We start from the raw sequence: 20,713 nt of genomic DNA, 5'->3' as shown, positions 1-20,713 counted from the left end.
ATGCTGCCTTGCTGTCAAGGGCAGTCACTCTCACCTCTCCTCTGGAGTTTGGTTCTTTTGTCTGTGTATGAAGTCTTTGCAATGAGGTGAGGAGTTGAATGGCCCTGGTGGAACCCAAACTGAGTGTCAGTGAGCAGGTTATTGCTAAGTAAGTGCTGCTTGATAGGACCGATGATGACCCCTTCCACCACTTCACTGATGATTGAGAGTACACTGATGGGCTGGTAATTGGTTGGGTTGGATTTGTCCAGCTTTGTCTGTACAGGACATACCTAGACAATTTTCCACATTGCCGGGAAGATCCCAGTGTTGTAGTTATACTGGAACAGCCTGGCTATAGGAGCGGTAGCTCAGGAGAACAAGTCTTCATTACTATTGCCGGGATATTGTCAGGGCCCATTACATTTGCATTATCTATTCACCCATTTCTTGATATCACGTGGAGTGAATTGAATTGGTTGAAGACTGGCATCTATGGATGAGGAGGCCTAGATGAATCATTCACTCAGCACTTCTGGCTGAAGATTGAAGTAAATGCTTCAGCCTTGTCCTTTGCACTGATGTGTTGGGCTCCCCATAATTGAGGATGGGGATACTTGTGCAGCCTTCTCCTTCAGTGAGTTGTTTAACTGTCCATCACCATTCATGGTTGGATGCGGTTGGACTGTAGAGTTTAGATCTGGTCCGTTGGCTGTGGAATCGTTTAGCTCTTTCTATCATTTGCTGCTCATGTAGTTTAGCACGCAAGTAGTCCTGTGTTGTAGCTTCACCAAGTCAACACCCCATTTTTAGGTATGCTGCTCCTAGCATGCCCTCTTGCACTTTTCATTGAACCAGGGTCGATTCTCTAGTTTGGTGGTTGAGTGGAGAATAGGCCAGGCTATGAGGTTACAAATTGTGGCGGCGTACAATTTTGCTGCTCTGCCCCACAGTGCCTCATGGTTTCCCAGACCAGAGTTGCTAGATCTGTTCAAAATCTATCCCATTTAGCGTGGTTATGGTGCCACAACATGGGAGGGTACTTTCAATGTGAAGATGATACTTCATCTCCACAAGTCTGTGCGGTGGTCATTCCTACAATATTGTCGTAGACAGATGTATAAGCAGCAGGCAGAATGAGGTCAAGTATGTTCTCCCCCTTGTTGGTTCACTCACCACCTGCCGCAGGCCTAGTCTAACAGCTATGTCCTTTAGGACCTGGCCAGCTCTGTCAGTAGTTGCATTACCGAACCACTCTTGGTGATGGACGTTGAAGTCCCCAACCTAGAGTACCCTCATGTGGTGTTCAACATGGCAGAGTACTGATTCATCAGTTGGGGGGTGGGGGCGGTACATGTTAAAAGCAGGAGGTTCTCTTGCTCATGTGTGACGTGATCCCATGAGACTTCATGGGGTCCAGAGTCAACGCAGAGGACTCATGGGGTAACTCCCTCCCATATACCGCGGTGCCGCCACCTCTGCTGGGTCTGCTCTGCTGGTGGGACAGGGATAATGGTGGTGGTGTCAGGGGAATTGTCTGTTTCTGTGAGTATGACTGTTGCTTGACTAGTCTTGGCACTTTGCAGGGTCAATGCCGGCTGGCCAATCCGGTTTCATTCCTTTGAGATTTTATAGCGGTTTGATACAACTGAGTGGCTTGCTAGAGGGCATTTAAGAGTCAACTACATTGCTGTGCATCTGGAGTCACATGTAGACCAGATAAGGATAACAGGTTTCCTTCTCTAAAGGACATTAGTCAACTAGGTGGGGTTTTATGATAACAGATAATGGTCATCATTAGACTTTTGATTACAGATTTTAAAAAAAATTTGATTCAAATTCCACCACCCACCGACTCTGGAACACTAGTCCAGCAACAAAACACTCTGCCACCGCCCCCCAAAATATCACCAATATCTTGTTCTCCCAATTAATTTCTTGGAAGATGTAATTGCCGTATATTTGACCTGATGGGAATACCTTGGTGGTTTGAAATGAAATGAAAATCGCTTATTGTCACAAGTAGGCTTCAAATGAAGTTACTGTGAAAAGCCTCTAGTCGCCACATTCCGGCGCCTGTTCGGGGAGGCTGGTATGGGAATTGAACTGTGCTGCTGGCGTGCCCTGATCTGCTTTAAAAGCCAGCTTTTTAGCCCTGTGCTAAACCAGCCCCTACAATATGGTTTGTTGCCATATTGGAAAGACAGTGCCTAATTATGCTGGATCAACTACTCATTGACTGACATGCAAAAAATTAAGTAATTGTTTTAGTTTCTGAGGCTACAAACCTTTCAGTTAAAACACTATCTACAGGACTTCCGGGTGCGGCGATGACCAGCTAAGTGGCAAGTATCTGCACCTCCCGTTGAAACGGACTTTTGGGCTCTTATTAGGAGCCCCAACGGCAAGTTTTAATGGCCAAAATCATTGTGCGGTGAAATAGGAGGGAATCCCCCCCGGATAAATATGGATAAAGGAGAGGATAGCGGCCGGATTGCAGTGGATCCACTGGAGCAGCGGCAAGGAAGGGAAGCTCGAAGCAAGATGGCGTTAGAAGGTGGCTGTTTGGTATGGGACCCGGAGCAACAAGAGTTCCTGCGGCGCTGTGTGGAAGAGCTGAAGAAGGAGGTGTTGGCCCCGATGCTACAGGCGATTGAAGGGCTAAAGGAGGCGCAGAGGACCCATGAGTTGGAGCTTCGGGTCGTGAAGGCAAAGGCTGCGGAGAATGAGGATGAAATACAGGGCCTGGTGGTAAGGACAGAGACGCACGAGGCACAGCACAAAAGGTGTGTGGAGAGGTTGGAAGCCCTGGAGAATAACTCGAGGAGGAAGAATTTAAGAGTCTTGGGTCTTCCCGAAGGCACAGAGGGGGCGGACGTCGGGGCATATGTGAGCACGATGCTTCACTCGCTAATGGGATCGGAGGCCCCGACGGGCCCTTTGGAGGTGGAGGGAGCATATCGAGTTTTGGCGCGAAGACCAAAGGCAGGAGAAATACCTCGAGCCATAGTGGTGAGGTTTCACCGCTACAATGACCGAGAGATGGTTCTAAGGTGGGCGAAGAAAACTCGGAGCTGCAGATGGGAGAACGCGGTGATCCGCGTGTACCAGGATTGGAGTGTGGAGGTGGCGAGAAGGAGGGCAAGTTTCAACCAGGCCAAGGCGGTGCTCCACAAAAAGGTTAAATTTGGAATGTTGCAGCCGGCGAGACTGTGGGTCACACACCAAGGGAAGCACCACTACTTTGAGACGGCAGAAGAGGCGTGGACATTCATTGTGGCCGAGAAGCTGGAATAGTCTGGCGAGAGAAAAAGCTTCTGTAATAAAGTGGTGGGGTGATTGTGTGGGACGAGGAAGGGGAAGGGAATTTTATCAATTTTGTAACTTTTCTCTTTTCCCCTCGTGTGGGGGGGGGTATGGGGAACTGTGGGCGCCGGTGGGAAGGAAAGGGGAAACCATCAGGGGCGGGGCCGAGTGGGAAACGCGGGCTTTGCTCCCGCGCTATGGTAATTGTGGCGGGAACGGCGACGCAGGAAGGAGGGGGCCTCGCACAATGAGGGGCCGCGGACAAACGGGGGAAGCTGAGGTCAGTCAGAGTTTGCTGACTTCTGGGAGCAACATGGGGGGTGCAACTAGAAAGGGATCTAGCGGAGGGGGGGGGGTTAACTTGGTTGCTGCTGCTAAGGGGAAGGGGGAGTTGTTATGGGGCGGGGTGGTCGGGACGGGAGAGCACCGTCGGTGGGATATACGGGTATGTGGGAACCGGGTGAGGAGCTGGGTTAGAAAAGGGGATGGCTAGTCGACACTTAAAGAACTTAAAGGCAGATGTGGTCATGTTGCAGGAGACGCACCTGAAACTGGCAGATCAGGTCAGACTACATAAAGGATGGGTGGGGCAGGTGTTCCATTCGGGCTTAGATGCAAAGAATAGGGGGGTGGCCATATTAGTGGGGAAACGGGTGCTGTTTGAGGCAAAGACCATAGTGGCGGACAGTGGGGGTAGATACGTGATGGTGAGTGGCAGATTGCAAGGGGAGGCGGTGGTTCTGGTGAACGTATACGCCCCGAACTGGGATGATGTAAACTTCATGAAGCGTATGCTGGGGCGTATCCCGGACCTGGAGGCGGGAAAGCTGGTAATGGGGGGAGACTTCAATACGGTGCTTGATCCAGGGCTGGACCGGTCTAGGTCTAAGACCGGGAGGAGGCCGGCAGCGGCCAAGGTGCTTAAGGACTTCATGGAGCAGATGGGAGGAGTAGACTCCTGGAGATTTATTAGGCCTAGGAGTAAGGAGTTTTCATTTTTCTCCCATGTTCACAAGGTGTATTCACGGATAGACATTTTTGTCCTGGGAAGGGCACTGATTCCGAAGGTGACAGGGACAGAGTACATGGCCATAGCTATTTCGGACCACGCTCCACATTGGGTAGATCTGGAGGTAGGAGAGGAAAAGGAGCAGCACCCACTCTGGAGATTGGATGTGGGGTTGTTGGTGGATGAGGGGGTATGTCTAAGGGTGAGGGGGTGTATCAAAAGGTACCTGGAGCTTAATGATAACGGAGAGGTCCAGCTGGGGGTGGTCTGGGAGGCGCTGAAGGCGGTGGTCAGAGGGGAACTGATATCCATAAATGCCCATAAAGGGAAGCAAGAGAGCAAAGAAAGGGAGCGACTGTTGAGAGAACTTCTGAGGGTAGACAGGCAATATGCAGAGGCTCCGGAGGAGGGACTGTACAGGGAAAGACAAAGGCTACATATGGAATTTGACCTGCTGACCACGGGCAAGGCAGAAGCACAGTGGAGGAGGGCACAGGGAGTACAGTATGAGTATGGAGAGAAGGCGAGCCGGTTACTGGCCCAACAACTGAGGAAGAGGGGAGCGGCGAGGGAGATAGGTGGGGTGAGGGATGAGGAAGGTGAGATGGAACGGGGAGCGGAGAGGGTGAACGGGGAGTTTAAGGCATTCTACGAGAGGCTGTATAAGGCTCAGCCCCCGGAAGGGAAGGAGGGAATGATGCATTTCCTAGATCGGTTGGAATTCCCGAAGGTGGAGGAGCAGGAGAGGGCGGGACTGGGAGCACGGATTGAGGTGGAGGAGGTGGTAAAGGGGATTGGGAGCATGCAGGTGGGGAAGGCCCCGGGACCGGATGGGTTCCCGGTGGAATTTTATAGGAAATACATGGACCTACTGGCCCCGCTTTTGACGAGAACCTTTAATGAGGCCAGGGAAAGGGGGAAGTTGCCCCCGACTATGTCGGAGGCGACGATATCGTTACTCTTAAAGAAGGAAAAAGACACGCTGCAGTGCGGGTCTTACAGGCCTATTTCCCTCCTGAACGTGGATGCTAAGCTCCTGGCCAAGGTGATGGCGACAAGGATAGAGGATTGTGTCCCGGGGGTGGTCCACGAGGATCAAACTGGGTTTGTTAAGGGGAGACAGCTGAATACGAATATACGGAGGCTGCTAGGGGTGATGATGATGCCCCCGCTGGAGGGGGAGGCGGAGATAGTGGTGGCGATGGACGCTGAGAAAGCATTTGACAGAGTGGAGTGGGACTACCTATGGGAAGTGTTGAAGAGATTTGGTTTTGGAGAGGGGTTTATTGGATGGGTACAGCTGCTATATAGGGCCCTGGTGGCAAGTGTGATTACGAACAGGCAGAGGTCCGACTACTTCCGTCTTTATAGAGGGACAGACAGGGGTGTCCCCTGTCTCCGTTACTGTTTGCATTGGCAATTGAGCCGCTGGCCATAGCACTGAGGGGCTCTAGGAAGTGGAGGGGAGTACTCAGGGGAGGAGAAGAACACCGGGTATCATTGTATGCAGATGATCTATTGCTGTATGTTGCGGACCCAGTGGAGGGGATGCCTGAGATAATGTGGACACTCAGGGAGTTTGGGGAATTTTCGGGGTACAAATTGAATATGGGGAAGAGTGAGTTGTTTGTGGTGCATCCGGGGGAGCAGAGCAGGGGAATAGATGATTTACCGCTGAGGAGGGTTACAAGAGATGTCCGGTACTTAGGGATCCAGATAGCCAGGAACTGGGGAACCCTACATAGGCTTAATTTAACACGATTGGTGGAACAGATGGAGAAGGATTTTAAGAGATGGGACATGGTGTCCCTGTCACTGGTGGGCAGGGTGCAGGCGGTCAAAATGGTAGTCCTCCCGAGATTTCTTTTTGTGTTCCAGGGCCTCGAGGGCTTTTTTCAAAAAAATTGAGAAGAGTGTTATGAGCTTTGTGTGGGCTGGGAAGACCCCGAGAGTGAGGAGGGTTTTTTTGCAGCGTAGCAGGGATAGCGGGGGACTGGCACTGCCGAGCTTAAGTGATTATTATTGGGCCGCCAATATCTCAATGGTGTGTAAGTGGATGGGAGAAGGGGAGGGAACGGCGTGGAAGAAACTGGAAATGGCGTCCTGTAAAGGAACCAGCCTACAAGCATTGGCGACGGCGCCGTTCTCCCCGAAGAAATACACCACAAGTCCAGTGGTGGTGGCAACGCTGAAAATTTGGGGGCAGTGGAGACGGCATAAGGGAATGACGGGTGCCTCGGTGCGGTCCCCGATAAGGAATAATCATAGGTTTGTCCCGGGGAGAATAGATGGGGGATTTAGAACATGGCAGAGAGCAGGGATTGTGCAACTGAGGGATCTGTTCCTCGACGGGATGTTTGCGAGTCTGGGAGCGCTGACGGAAAAATACGGGTTGCCCCAGGGGAATGCATTTCGGTATATGCAATTGAGGGCTTTTGTGAGGCAACAGGTGAGGGAATTTCCGCAGCTCCCGACGCAGGACATTCAGGATAGAGTGATTTTGGGGACATGGGTGGGGGATGGTAGGGTGTCAGATATATACAGGAAAATGAGAGACGAGGGGGAGATCATGGTGGATGAGCTGAAGGGAAAATGGGAAGAAGAGCTGGGGGAAGAGGTCGAAGAGGGGCTGTGGGCAGATGCACTACGCAGGGTAAACTCTTCGTCCTCATGTGCCAGGCTTAGCCTGATACAATTTAAGGTCTTGCACAGGGCCAGAGCAAGGCTCAGTAAATTTTTTGGGGTAGAGGATAGGTGCGGGAGATGCGCGAGAAGCCCAGCGAACCACACCCACATGTTTTGGTCATGCTCGGCACTGCATGGGTTCTGGGTGGGGGTGGCAAATGTGCTTTCGAAGGTGGTGGGGGTCCGGGTCGAGCCAAGCTGGGGGTTGGCTATATTCGGGGTTGCAGATGAGCCAGGAGTGCAGGAGGCGAGAGAGGCTGATGTTTTGGCCTTTGCGTCCCTAGTAGCCCGGCGAAGGATATTGTTAATGTGGAAGGAAGCTAAACCCCCGGGCGTGGAGGCCTGGATAAACGACATGGCAGGGTTTATAAAACTGGAACGGATAAAGTTCGCACGAAGAGGTTCAGCTCAAGGGTTCACCAGGCGGTGGCAACCGTTCATTGACTATCTCGCAGAACGATAAAGGAACTGGGAAAGTAGCAGCAGCAACCCAGCGGGGGAGGGGAGGGCTCGGGTGGGTCCTCAGGGGTGTTTTTGTATGGATATTTTTACTTGGATATGTATATTGGCTTGTTTGACTTTATTATTTGGGAGAGTTAATATTTTGTTATGGCAGTTGCCATTTAGTTTATATATTATTTATTTATTTGTTAAAAACGGTCATTATTATTTATATTGTTTTATTGTTGTAAAAGGGAAAAAAATTTGTACTGTTTTGTTTGGCCGAAATTTTTTTTGAATAAAATATATTTTTAAAAAACCACTATCTACAGTGACACTAATACAGAATAATATGTTAACTTCTTACCATCAATTAACTTAAATGACACAAAGTTTAACTTTTATCATTACCTCAAATCCTCTTCATCACCCATCTCCACACCAGCTTCCTTCAGCATGGCCACAGCCTCAGGAAATTCCAGTCTCAAAGTTGGTTCCAAGAATTTGAAAGGTTCACAGGGGTATTGTTTGCATACTGTTTGAATCTCAGTTTGATGCCTGTTGAATTTTAATACAAGGAATTAATGTTAGACCACAATTAAAATTTATTTTTTCACTAAACTATTAGCTTTCAATTAGCTGCTGGTTTTATCTGCAAAAGGAGACGATAAGCAGAAATTGCCCATCATTTTTATGTACTTTCAATTAATGTTAGGTCAAATACCTTAACAAACTGAGGGTAATAACACATCCCAATTTATTTTTGTCAAATTTTTTGGTGAGTTTTGTGCTCGTGTGAATTTTACGTAGACCTGAACAACTTGCATCATCAGCATCCAGTGACAGGAACAATTATTCTCAGACCACGGAGATTGACATTGATTAGTTTCAAGAAAAGGCTCTTTTAAAAGTCGGTACTTGTAAAGGGGGTGCACCGTTCTGGCACAGATTCTGCAAACATTATATTTTAAACTATTTAGATGTCTGGCATAAATATAACCATGTTATGTACGGAGTTTCTTTAATTCAAATTTCAAATTAAAAAAAACCCTGCCATTATTACCGTTCAAATTTGCCAGTAACTTGTAGCAAGGAAGAAATATTCCATGATTCCTGATTTGACACAATTTGCTGGTCAATTTGCATTCTTCCACTGTTACCATTGTGAACACGGCATCTCAGTGTAAACCTTCAATGATTTTCTGGATGTTTCTGCATTTGCACATTAATTGTCCATCAAACTTTGCTGCAGAAAGTCAAATTAAGTAACTAACAGTATAAAGAACTTTTTAACGATGAGATAATTGTTCGACTGCCAATCAACATTTTCCCAGAAAGTAAACAAATCATAAGTTATGCTGTAATGAAAGAGAAAATGCTGGAAAATCTCAACAGGTCTGGCAGCATTTGAAGGGTCATCTGGACTCGAAACGTTAGCTCTTTTCTATCCCTACAGAGGCTGCCAGACCTGCTGAGATTTTCCAGCCTTTTTTCCTTTGGTTTCAGAATCCAGCATCGGCAGTAAATTGCTTTTTTAAGTTATGCTGTCTCCGTCAATCGGGTTCTCAATTGTTTTAAGGCAGGGTATTTCAAAGTGCGGGTCGCGGGTGCGTGGTGAGAGGGTCGTGAAGTGATCGGTTGCTCTGTTCCCGAAGTTGTCCCGATCGTGGGAGAAGCGCCCAACAACTACTACTGGCTTGTAAATTGAAAATGGCGGCCACTGCCGGCTGGCGTGTGTCGTGAACGTCAGCCGGTTGACAAAAATGGGTCCCAGGAAAAATAGTTTGAAAAACATTGCTTTAAGGAGCTTTTAAAAATATCAATGTTACATTTTTCTGGTTTATCCTTTCTGAATCTTTTTTATTTCTCTTAATCAAAATCTTTTTTTCCTTCTCGCTATTTATTTCTCTTTCTGTACTTGATTTGACATTGATTCACCCACTCTAATTTACCCTCCTTCTCAGTCCTTCCTCTGTTTATTTCTCAATTTTTGGCAAAGAAGATACATTGTTAATCCTATTTTACGTTCACCAAGATCTCAAATGTCTAGTTGCCTTCAATGAGCTGTTATCAACTCCATTTCCAGCAACTGCGTGGGCAATTAAAAAAAAATAAATCTAAACATATACAAGCAAGACTAATTAATGGGACATACCACGAGATCCATTGCTCCAACAAAATCTGGGCCATTATGCAGAATAATAGTGAACATAAAGACGTCCTATTCCTTAGGTTGCATCTGTCACAGAATTTTAGTCATGTATTGGAAGTACAAACTTGGGAGTTATATAGCATCGCACTCAACCATAGGGCATGATAATGATAATCTTTATTACTGTCACAAGTAGGCTTACGTTAACACTGCAATGAAGTTACTGTGAAAAGCCCCTAGTCGCCACAGTCCGGCACCTGTTCAGGTACACAGAGGGAGAAATCAGAATGTCCAATTCACCGAACAAGCACGTCTTTCAGGACTTGTGGGAGAAATCCGGAGCACCCGGAGGAAACCTACGCAGACACGGGGAGAACGTGCAGACTCCGCACAGCAACCCAAGCTGGGGATCGAACCCGGGTCCCTGGTGCTGTGATGCAACAGTGCTAACCACTGTGCTACTGTGCCGCTTGTGGCGGACATCTTGAAGAGTGTGCTTTAACAATTTTCTACTTTACCGCAAAAGAAACAAAGATTTGCATTTATATAGTACTTTTCATGACTAGGAAATGTCTCAAAGTGCTTTATAACCAATGAAGTACTTTTTGAAGTATAGTTGTTGTCGTAGAGCAGGAAACCTGACAACAAATTGCCACAAACAGCAACGTGATAATGACCGATTACTATGTTTTCTGAACTGATTTAAGAATAAACTTTGGCCAGGGCACCAGGGATGACCCCCTGCTGTTCTTCAAGATAGTGCCATGGATCTTTCATATCCACCAGAGATCTTGGTTTAATGCCTCATCCGAAAGACAGCACTTCCAACAGTGCAATGTTTCCTTGATAATGCACTGGAATGGCAGTCTTGTTTATTTTTGCTCAAGTCCTGGAGTGGAACTTGAAAACAGAACTAAATGAATTTTGAAACATAGTCATTAACTTGTCTTGGGAGGCAAATGTGGCAAACAATTTACACACAGCAAAGTTTCACAAAAAACGTACATGGCTAAGTTTCCATTTTCCTTAACTTCATCTACCTCTACCTTAGCTCAACTACTGATGAAATTATCATCCATGCCTTTATTATCGCTAGACTCAAATATTTCAATGCTCTCCTAACCTGTCACATACCTTACAACCGACATAAGATGCTGTACATCTCTGAGCGTGCACCAAGTCCAGTACACCTATCACCGCTATGCTTCCTACTCAGTGTATAGTCCCACAATGCTTCAATTAAAAAATTCCCCTGATTATTTTTAAATCCCTCCAAGATGTTGCTCTTCCCTACACTGTAACTTCCTCTAGCTCTACAACCCTTGCTCCTCCAATTGTGACCTCTTGTGTATCCCTGATATTCGTTGCTCGGCCATTGGTGGCCATGCTTTCAGCAGCCTAAGCCCTAAGAGCTCCAGAACTCTCTCTCTGAGCTGCTCAGTTCCTCTGCCTCTGTCCCCACCTTTAAGACACTCTTTGAAACCTCCCACTCCTGTCCCAATATATTTTTTAGCTCGGTGTCCAATTTTGTGTGGATGAATTGTGATATGTATTTGAACTGAGAATAGCAGAGGGTGGGGGATAACAATAGAGGGCAGATAGAAAGTGTGGAGGGAGGGAGAGTGAGAGTAAAGAGAGAGGCAGACAGGGAGGGATGGAGGTGAGCTCCAGCATACTGATGTCCCTCCGAGCTCTTGCATACTGATGTCCCTCCGAGCTCTTGCCACATCGGTGCTCCCATCCCCGCCAGCCAAGCACTCGACAAGCAGAGTGGTAATACCATGCACCTGACATTGAACCAGCTCCGGCAAACTTTGGCCTGACTGAAATGTCCACCATGGCCCCACATCTGCAATAATCGCAGGTTCGTGCCAGCCATAATGGACGCCATATTTAAAAGGTGGAGACTGGACAGTGGGACATTGTTAGTGATTTTTACATGGACAATAGACTAGTGACGCTAGAAGAACTGAGGGAGAGGTTTCAACTGCCCAAAGGGAACGAACTACGGCACATACAGATCAAACACTTCCTCCGTCAGGAAACAACGACGTACCCACGGACGCCGGGAAAGTCACTGGTAGAGGAGCTGTTGGACGTGGGTGACTTAGGGAGGGGGGAACAGTGGGAACCTTAATGGGCGACTGTTGGAGAAGGCACGCTCTCCGCTAGACGAGACAAATTAAAAATGGGAGCAAGAACTAGGGATAGAAATAGGGTGGAGACTCTGGTGCGAAGCGCTCAACAGGGTAAACTCCACCTCCACATGTGCAAGGCTAAACCTCGTGCAGCTAAAGGCGGTGCACTGAGCGCACCTGACCAGAACCCAAATGAGCAGGTTCTTCCCAGAGGTGGAGGACAAATGTGAACGGTGCCAGGCAGGCCCAGCTAACCACACCCTCATGTCCTAGGCATGCCCCAGACTTGTTAAGATTCTGGACAGCCTTCTTTGAGGCACTGTCCAAGGTTGTGGGGGTGAGGATGGAGCCGTGCCCAAAGGTGACCGTCTTCGGGGTCTCAGAACAGCCAGAATTCTTCATGGGGAGGAGGCCGACACCCTAGCCTTTGCCTCCCTAATCACCCGCCGAAGAACCCTGCATTCTTAAAAGCCGGCCATGGCCGTTGGGCACTTTTCCCGGGATCGCCGTAATCGATCGCTCCTCAACCCGCCTGTGACCCACCCATGGGTCGCGACTCTCAGTTTGTAAAACCTTGGGCTAGAAGATGGGAGATAGAGCATAAGGTGGAAGTGTGAGATTATGCATTTTGGCAGGAAGTAAAGAAAACAGAGTATTTTTAAAATAGTGAGCGACAATTAAATGTTTGGTGTTCAAAGGAATTTGGGTGCCCTTGTACATGAAATGCAAAGTTAACATGCAATTAACTAGGAAAGCAACTGGTATGTTGGGGCATTGAAGGGGGTGGGAATAGAAAATTCACAAAGTATTGCTGCAATTCTTTCAAGCTTTGGTGAGATTACATTTGGGAATACTGTGTACAGTTCTGGTCTCTGTACCCGAGGGATGATATATTTGTCTGCGGGGATGCAACGAAAAATCACTGGATTGGGTGAAAGGGTTGTCCAAAGATGTGCAGGTTAGGTGTATTGGACATGCAAAAATTACCCGAGTGTCCAAAGATGTGTATGTTCGATAGGGTTACTGGGATACTGGAAGGTGGGGGGGGGGGGGGGGGGGGGGTGGCCTAGATAGGGTGCTCTTTCAGAGGGTCAGTGCAGACTCGATGGGCCGAATGGCCCCCTTCTGTCACTGTAGGAATTCTATGGTTTTGTAGTTGTCTTTTGAAGAAAGATTGAGCTGAATGGGCCGATACTCTTTGGGGTTTATAATAACAATCTTTATTGTCACAAGTAGGTTTACATTAACACTACAATTAAGTTTCTGTGAAAAGCTCTGAGTCGCCACATTCCGGCACCTGTTCGGGTACACGGAGGGAGAATTCAGAATGTCCAAATTACCTAACAGCACGTCTTTCGGGACTTGTGGGAGGAAACCGGGGCACCCGCAGGAAACAGACGCAGATACAGGGAGAACATGCAGACTCCGCACAGACAGTGACCCAAGCCGGGAGTCGAACCCGAGATCCTGGCACTGTGAAGCAACAGTGCTAACCATTGTGCTACTATGCCGCAATGAGAGGTGATTCTAACAGGGTAGATGCCAAGAAGCTGTTTCCCTGGCTGGAATCTAGAACTAAAGTAAGTAAAGTTGCCAGAGTAGTAAATGACCATAGGCTGCTTTTCCCTTTGAGGGGGAGAGCTGACCAGTGGTGATTTAACCCGAGGATCACCACACTTCAGGTGAGGGGGTAAGGTTTAAAAAAAATAAATTTAGAGTACCCAATTCACTTTTTCCAATTAAAGGGCAATTTAGCTTGGCCAATCCACCTAGCGTGCACATCTTTGGGTTGTGGGGGCGAAACCCACGCAAACACGGGGAGAATGCGCAAACTCCACACAGACAGTGACCCACAGCCGGGATCGAACCTGGGACCTCGGCGCCGTGAGGCAACAAGGCTAACCCACTGCGCCACCGTGCTGCCGCAAGGGGGTAAGGTTGAATGAATAACCTCAGCCGGTACAGGAACTGGACCCGTGCTGTAAGCCTTGCTCTGCATCACAAACCAGCCGTCCAACCAACTGAGCTACACTGGCCCCAACTGAGCTAAACTTGTTTAGAACTAGAGGCACGACTGCAGGGTAAGGGGGCAGTCAGTTAGCACTGAGATGAGGAGAAATCGCTTCACTCAGACAATTGTGAATCTTTGAAATTCTTTGTCCCAGAACTCTGTTAATGCTGAATTACTGAGTACATGCCAGGTGGAGATTAGTAGACCTTTGAAAGCAAAGGGAATATGAAGAGGAGATGGCAAAATGGAGTTTAGATCAATGATCAACCATGGTTATTAGAACATAGAACATACAGTGCAGAAGGAGACCATTCGGCCCATCGAGTCTGCACCAACCCACTTAAGCCCTCATTTCCACCCTATTCCCCATACCCTATAACCCCTCCTAATCTTTCAGGACACTAAAGGCAATTTAGCGTGGCCAATCCACCTAACCTGCACGTCTTTAGACTGAGAGAGGAAACCGGAGCACCCGGAGGAAACCCACGCAGTCTAGGGGGTAGGCAGGAATGTGGGGTGGAAATTACAAACAGACCAGCCATGATCTTATTGAAAGGTGAAACAGGCTCGAGGGGCTGTGCCTCCCTACTCCTGCTCCCAGTTCGTATGCTCGTATGACTTTGTTTGACTGGCGATCAGGCTTGAGGAAGCATATGGCCCACGTCTACTCTTAATTTATGTTCTTAAGGGATTAAGTGCAAGTTGTTATGATTGAACCACATGTTGACCAACAATACTGGAGTATTCTTTTGTGGTTTCTCAAATAGTGCCATCCTAAACAGGCAGACGAGGTCTTGTCTTGTCTTCAAGACAACAGCATTTCTGACAATTCAGGACTTCAGTACTGGAGAAAAAAAATAATAGTCTAGATTATGTGTACAAGTCCTTGAAATGTGCTTGAAGTGACTCAGAGACAAAGCTGCTACCACTTAATAATTCAATAAAATATAATGTAATATTATTTTCAAGTATAGTGCACCATGGAGGAGCATCACTAAACATTCTGACAATTACATTTTCCCTTGCAAACGTTCAAATTATGCATTCATCCTCCCACGCAAGGACCTTAAGAAAGGCAAAAATGTACTAAAGCGGTGAGAAGAAATAAACTAACTGAACATAGACAAGAAATTATTTTACCTATCTCTCAACCCCTTGAAAATCTGTACCAGAGTTCCAGCAATTTCTGTCACCACCTCATGATAATGGTAATTGAATGCCATCTCAATATCCAGCCCAACAAACTCAGTAAGGTGACGATGTGTGTTGGAGTCTTCAGCTCTGAACACTGTGAAAAAAAAAGTAAACTTAAGATGTATGTTCATTTTCTAAAATTCAAAACTAATTACAATATGTGTAAATAGATAGTATTACAACATAATGGGCAATTAAGCTTCGTTGAAAAAGTAAAAAGAATTTGAATTACTGTAAAATGATAACATTAAAACTAGGATGGCTGACAAAGATGAAGAGAACAGGCTACTTCTGCATGCGCTTAAAAGGTTTGGGGCGGCATGGTGGCATAGTAAGGATTAAGTGCAAGTTGTTATGATTGAACCACATGTTGACCAACAATACTGGAATATTCTTTTGTGGTTTCTCAAATAGTGCCATTCTAAACAGGCAGATGAGGTCTTGTCTTGTCTTCAAGACAACAGCATTTCTGACAATACAGGACTTTAGTACTGGAGAAAAAAAATAATAGTCTAGATTACATGCACACTGCTGCCTCACAGTGCAGTGGAGTTTGCACTTGCTCATGTCTGCGTGGGCTTCCCCCCACAGTCCAAAGATGTGCAGGTTAGGTGGATTGGTCATGATAAAATTGCCCCTTAGTGTGCAAAAGTGGGGTTGGATAGGACGAGGGAGTGAGGATAAGACGAGGAAGTGGGCCTAGGTGGGGTACTCCTTCAGAGAGTCCGACCAGACTTGATGGGCCAAATGGCCTCCTTCTGCACAGTAGGAATTCTATGATTCTATTCTATGATTGCTTCAGTGCAATTTTAAACTCAGAATAAACTCAGTTTCAGAGTACTGGGATATTCCAACAGTTTGCATCAGAACTACTGGAATGAAACATCGGTTATTGAGAGAACATAAAATGAATAAGATCCAAGTTTGTAAACAGATATTTTTTATAACATCTATAAAATCTGAAAGTACCGAATCGATGGATAACGTACTACAGTGGCAGTTATTTTTTAACATTGAAATGGCTTGACTTTTTAATGCCATCTGGCTAGACCATGGTGCAGAATGACATGACCAGCATTGGTTCAATCCCAGTATCAGTTGTGATAGTTTATGGAGCCTCCCCCTTGTCTTGCCCCATGCTTGATGTGGGGAGTGCATCTAATGGAGAGGAATGCCTATGGTCCTTCATGGATTACCAATGAATTACCTTCAATGCCATCTATAAATGTGCAGCACCAGTGATAAGATTCTTCTACCCAAATCAAGCCCTCCAATAATCATAGTGTTTAAATGACAGAAAGTTCAGAACAACAAGGTGGCGCAGTGGTTAGCACTGCTGCCAAACGGCACCGCAAACCCGGGTTCGATCCCGGCCCCGGGTCACTGTCCGTGTGGAGTTTCCACATTCTCCCCGTGTCTGCGTGTGTCTTATTCCCACAACCCAAAGATGTGCAGGGTAGGTGGATAATTGGGCACTTTAAATTTATGTTAAAAAAAAAGTAAGTACAGAACAACAAAGACTTACCAGGTCCAATGCAAAACACTTTGTCAAAGTCAGCACAAATACACATTTGCTTGTAAAGCTGTGGTGATTGAGCCAGGTAAGCACTGGTTTTAAAGTAGGACACAGTAAATACGTTGGCCCCTCCTTCGCTGGCAGCTGCAAGAAAATCAGTATCACAGAATTGGTGATTTACATCTCTATAAATAGGATTACTTATATTTTTGAACAAATAAAGGTTTCGATCAACATTATTGATCCTGACACATCTCCTTGGGAATTCTCTGCAGATTCTCCAAAGGACGTGTCATCTAACATTGACAGAGCCACCTACAGATGTGGCATTTTTGGAGACCACTCACTTTTTAATATATTAGAGATTTTTATACATAAATAGGGAAATATTTAGATAACTCATACATTCTGCATATTTAAATATACTTGACTATACCGAAATACAGAAACAGGTCATGGTTCAACACACAGATCATTGCTGATTGTACATGTTAAACAGGTCTATTACAATCGCATTTCCTGCCTTTTGATGCGTGCAAATTAGCTGGCACATTATACACGTGAGCACAGTCCACAAGCATCTCAGTGGCTATGAAAGATAGATATATGATCATTCTTACTGATGGAAAATGTTTTAAAAGTTTTATTTAACAAATTTAAGACTCTTGTGAATTGGTATATGCTTTTGCTTTGCTTTGTTTAATTTACTTGGTCATGTCTTTTTATTCGGGGTATTTTGCTCTTCAATTTGACACCTTCAGTTATGTTTGAATTACTTTAATTTTACATCATCCTAACACTGAAGAGATATTCTCAATTCAAACAAACCATACTCTTAAGCAGGACAGTGCACTCGAGGAGGATTAGGATTTTTCTTGGCCTCAGGGGCGATTCTACCACCGCATCATGTCTGGCTATGGGTGAATCGTGGGAGAAGCCAAATCGGGCTTCACCCGAGTCACCTGACTTGTGGTGTGATCCAGGTAATTGTATTGGGCTCATTTAAATATATATGGCCACCTTGACTCCGCATTCACCCGCGGCCCTGGAGTTACTGGCAACACCAGCAAGGCCTCAACTGGGCGCTGGTCTCCACAAGCCGATGGCGCCACAAAGGCGCCATGATCTCTGAGGTGCCGGTCTCGCTGCTGAAAATATTTTAAATGTGGGCTAGACCGGGGAGAAACTCCCCAAGGTCCAAAGAAATGGCAAGTGTGGGTGAATACCCAGTGTGGGTCTGGATCTCTTCTAGAAAGCTAGCGGGGAAACACCCCATCAAACTAGTCCAAAATTACACTTAGAAATGTTTTGGTTAAATCACGGCCCTCACCTTTTGTGTGAGACATTGAACCTATGTAAAAGACCCCAAGCCACTATTTTGCAGAAGAAGGAGTTGAACGTAGTGCCTTGACCAATATTTATTCCTTAATCAAAATGACAGATTATCTAAGTCAGTACCACACTGCTGTTTGCGGAAGCTGGCTGCTACGTTTCAGACTTTATCATAGAATCATAGAATTTACAGTGCAAAAGGAGGCTATTCGGCCCATCGAGTCTGCACCGGCTCTTGGAAAGAACACCCTACCCAAACCCACACCTCCACCCTATCCCCATAACCCAGTAACCCCACCCAACACTAAGGGCAATTTTAGACACGAAGGGCAATTTATCATGGCCAATCCACCTAACCTGCACATCTTTGGACTGTGGGAGCAAACCGGAGCACCCAGAGAAAACCCACGCACACACGGGGAGAACGTGCAGACTCCATACAGACAGTGACCCAAGCCGGGAATCGAACCTGGGACACTGGAGCTGTGAAGCAATTGTGCTAACCACCATGCTACCGTGCTGCCCTTATCATAGTGACTAAACTTCAACGAGTATTTCATCGACTGTAAAATGCTCAGGGACACAGTAAATACGTTGGCCCCTCCTTCGCTGGCAGCTGCAAGAAAATCAGTATCACAGAATTGGTGATTTACATCTCTATAAATAGAATTTTTGAACAAATAAAGGTTTTGATCAACATTTTTGATCCTGACACATCTCCTTGGGAATTCTCTGCAGATTCTCCAAAGGACGTGTCCTCTAACATTGACAGAGCTACCTACAGTGTGAGGCACTCTGCTTGCTCTTCATGAGGGAGCTTTCCACCATCTGTAAACAAATCTACAAACTTCACAAAAGACTGGAATAGCGTGTATTGGCAACCACTGCCACAACTTCGACATAGCTGCCTCCTTTCAAAGCACTTCAGGTAATATCAATTAATATGCAAAACATTGTTGCATAAACCAGGTCTTTTAAGCCCCGTTTGCCAGACAGTTTAATTTCCTTCAGTCAAAATATAATACTGAACAAATTACACTGAAACCAGTAGGGGGTAGCCTTGCCAGCAATTCAAACCAGTACTTTTCCAAAGAAAACCAGCCAGCAACAGAAGTCTCGTTACTTGTGTTCTGAGCAAAAAACCATTCCTCAAAAAGAGATTTGTTGTTTAATTCCCAGAACAGGACTGAACAGAAGGGGGCAGTGTTGCACTAGCCAAAATAAACCCCAGAGCAGCACAGAGTGTGAAACTAAATGCAAGCAACAAATAGGTTACTGAAACCAACTGGCACAAATTAGTTTTCTTTTGGCAAAGATTTTAGATGATTCATACTGGGTGAAAATACTAGTAATAATATAATAATTTTAAACATTGGCGATGGTTATGATATCTAAGTTTGATACGTGAAGAAAATGGTCAGGTGGAAAAATAAACTGAAAATATGCCACTGGCAGACATTGTAACATTGATTTGGTCAAATGATCATCCAGACCAATCTATTAATGTTGCTTAAATTGTAGGACTTTTTAAAAACCTTTTAAAAAAAAAAAAAGATTTAGAAACATTAGTTTAATGTTCAGTTACCTCAAGTAAACCTATATTATTTGACAAGTTACGAACAATTTTTCATTATTGATAATTGTACAGGTTTGTAATAAATATAGCATGCTGGATTAAAACAGTTTTGAGGGCTAATCCATACCAACATCATTTTTGTCAATACATTTTTAATTTACTATTTTCCAATTGAAACATCGATTATATTGCATACAGTTTCATTTCCTTCAGTCAAAATATAATACTGAACAAATTACACTGAAACCAGTAGGGGGTAGCCTTGCCAGCAATTCAAACCCATGAACAACCATTAGAAAATGGACAGAGATCCAATTTTTAGCATCTCGGTATGTCCGCCACGTCACGAACCATTCAAGAGTGCAACAAATAACCCAATTTGCCCCAGTTGCAAAATGGGCTTTGTGAAAATTTGTGCTATGCTTCGTTTCCTAAAATGTATGTTTGTCTACCAGATAATATCTGATCGTAAAGTTTGCATATTACCTTTTGAACAGATGTTTGCAATTTCTCATTTCCTCACTGCAAGATAACTTTTAAAAATTATATAAATTGCTTTTTTCAAATGGCAACTTCAATTTTGAAAGTTTATTAACAACTTCTTTCAAATTCCAGTGAGTGCCATTTGAGATTAAGACTTTTGTAAAAGTTGTACTGGATCTCGAGACAGGCTAAAAACCCAACCAATGATTTTATGGTCCTGATAATAATTTAGGAAAAGAATTAAAATGGTTAGTGTTACAAACTGATACAGTGTTACAAATAGAAGGAGAAACGTACATTTCAGCATGGTGTTTAAGTTCTATAACAATATTCCATCAGCATAGTTTTCAAATGTGTATCAAACTTTGCCTACATGCGTGTGTCCAACAGGTCGATGTGATGTAACCAGTATGTGGGTGAAGCATGCTTTCTGCTTTTGAATACAACTTTGCTTCTCATTTCAGCACACACCACTTTCCATCGGCAATGTGAAAAAAAAAGAGCTAAAGAGAAAGTCTCTCTCTGCAAGTACACAGGCTCTCGATCAGCACATCCTCAGCTCTGCCTCGTCATGACGACATACAGAAATTGGATCTATCATGACGCTAAGCTAAAGTTTCCGAGGAACTCAGAGGAGGTTTGGTCCTCAGACACAGAATGCAGGCCAATTCACTTGTGGACAGGCCCTGCCACTCATGAACCAATCTCTCAGTTATGGGCAAATGGCTCCACTGCCTTGTGGCTACCTTGGGAGAGCAAACCCTGACAAAAAACTCCATCGTGGAGCCCAAAGGAGGACTGTTGTCCTTTTGGCAACTCCTGCCAGCAAGCCAGTGTCAAATGTACTGCTTTATATTCCTTCGGACTCAACCAGGGAGGATTAGAGGGGAT

The 20,713-nt window shown here is 45.6% G+C and overlaps 1 protein-coding gene across 2 annotated transcripts in view; it reads right to left on the bottom strand.

Annotated features, from left to right (window-relative positions):
• The window catches only part of dars1 (aspartyl-tRNA synthetase 1), a 135,373-nt gene that overhangs the window by 21,340 nt on the left and 93,320 nt on the right, over positions 1-20,713 (bottom strand). For both annotated transcript variants that reach the window (XM_072472229.1, XM_072472239.1), the window contains 3 exons: positions 16,441-16,575; positions 14,862-15,009; positions 7,832-7,978 (listed from right to left, as the gene is read on the bottom strand). In XM_072472229.1, coding sequence (XP_072328330.1) covers positions 7,832-7,978; positions 14,862-15,009; positions 16,441-16,575 — 430 coding nt within the window. The remainder of the gene's footprint in view (positions 1-7,831; positions 7,979-14,861; positions 15,010-16,440; positions 16,576-20,713) is intronic.

This window comes from Scyliorhinus torazame, chromosome 2, assembly GCF_047496885.1.
Source record: "Scyliorhinus torazame isolate Kashiwa2021f chromosome 2, sScyTor2.1, whole genome shotgun sequence".
Classification (NCBI taxonomy): Eukaryota; Metazoa; Chordata; class Chondrichthyes; order Carcharhiniformes; family Scyliorhinidae; genus Scyliorhinus; species Scyliorhinus torazame.
The sequence above is the reverse complement of the archived record's forward strand: the minus strand, read 5'-3'. Positions and strand labels throughout refer to the sequence as shown.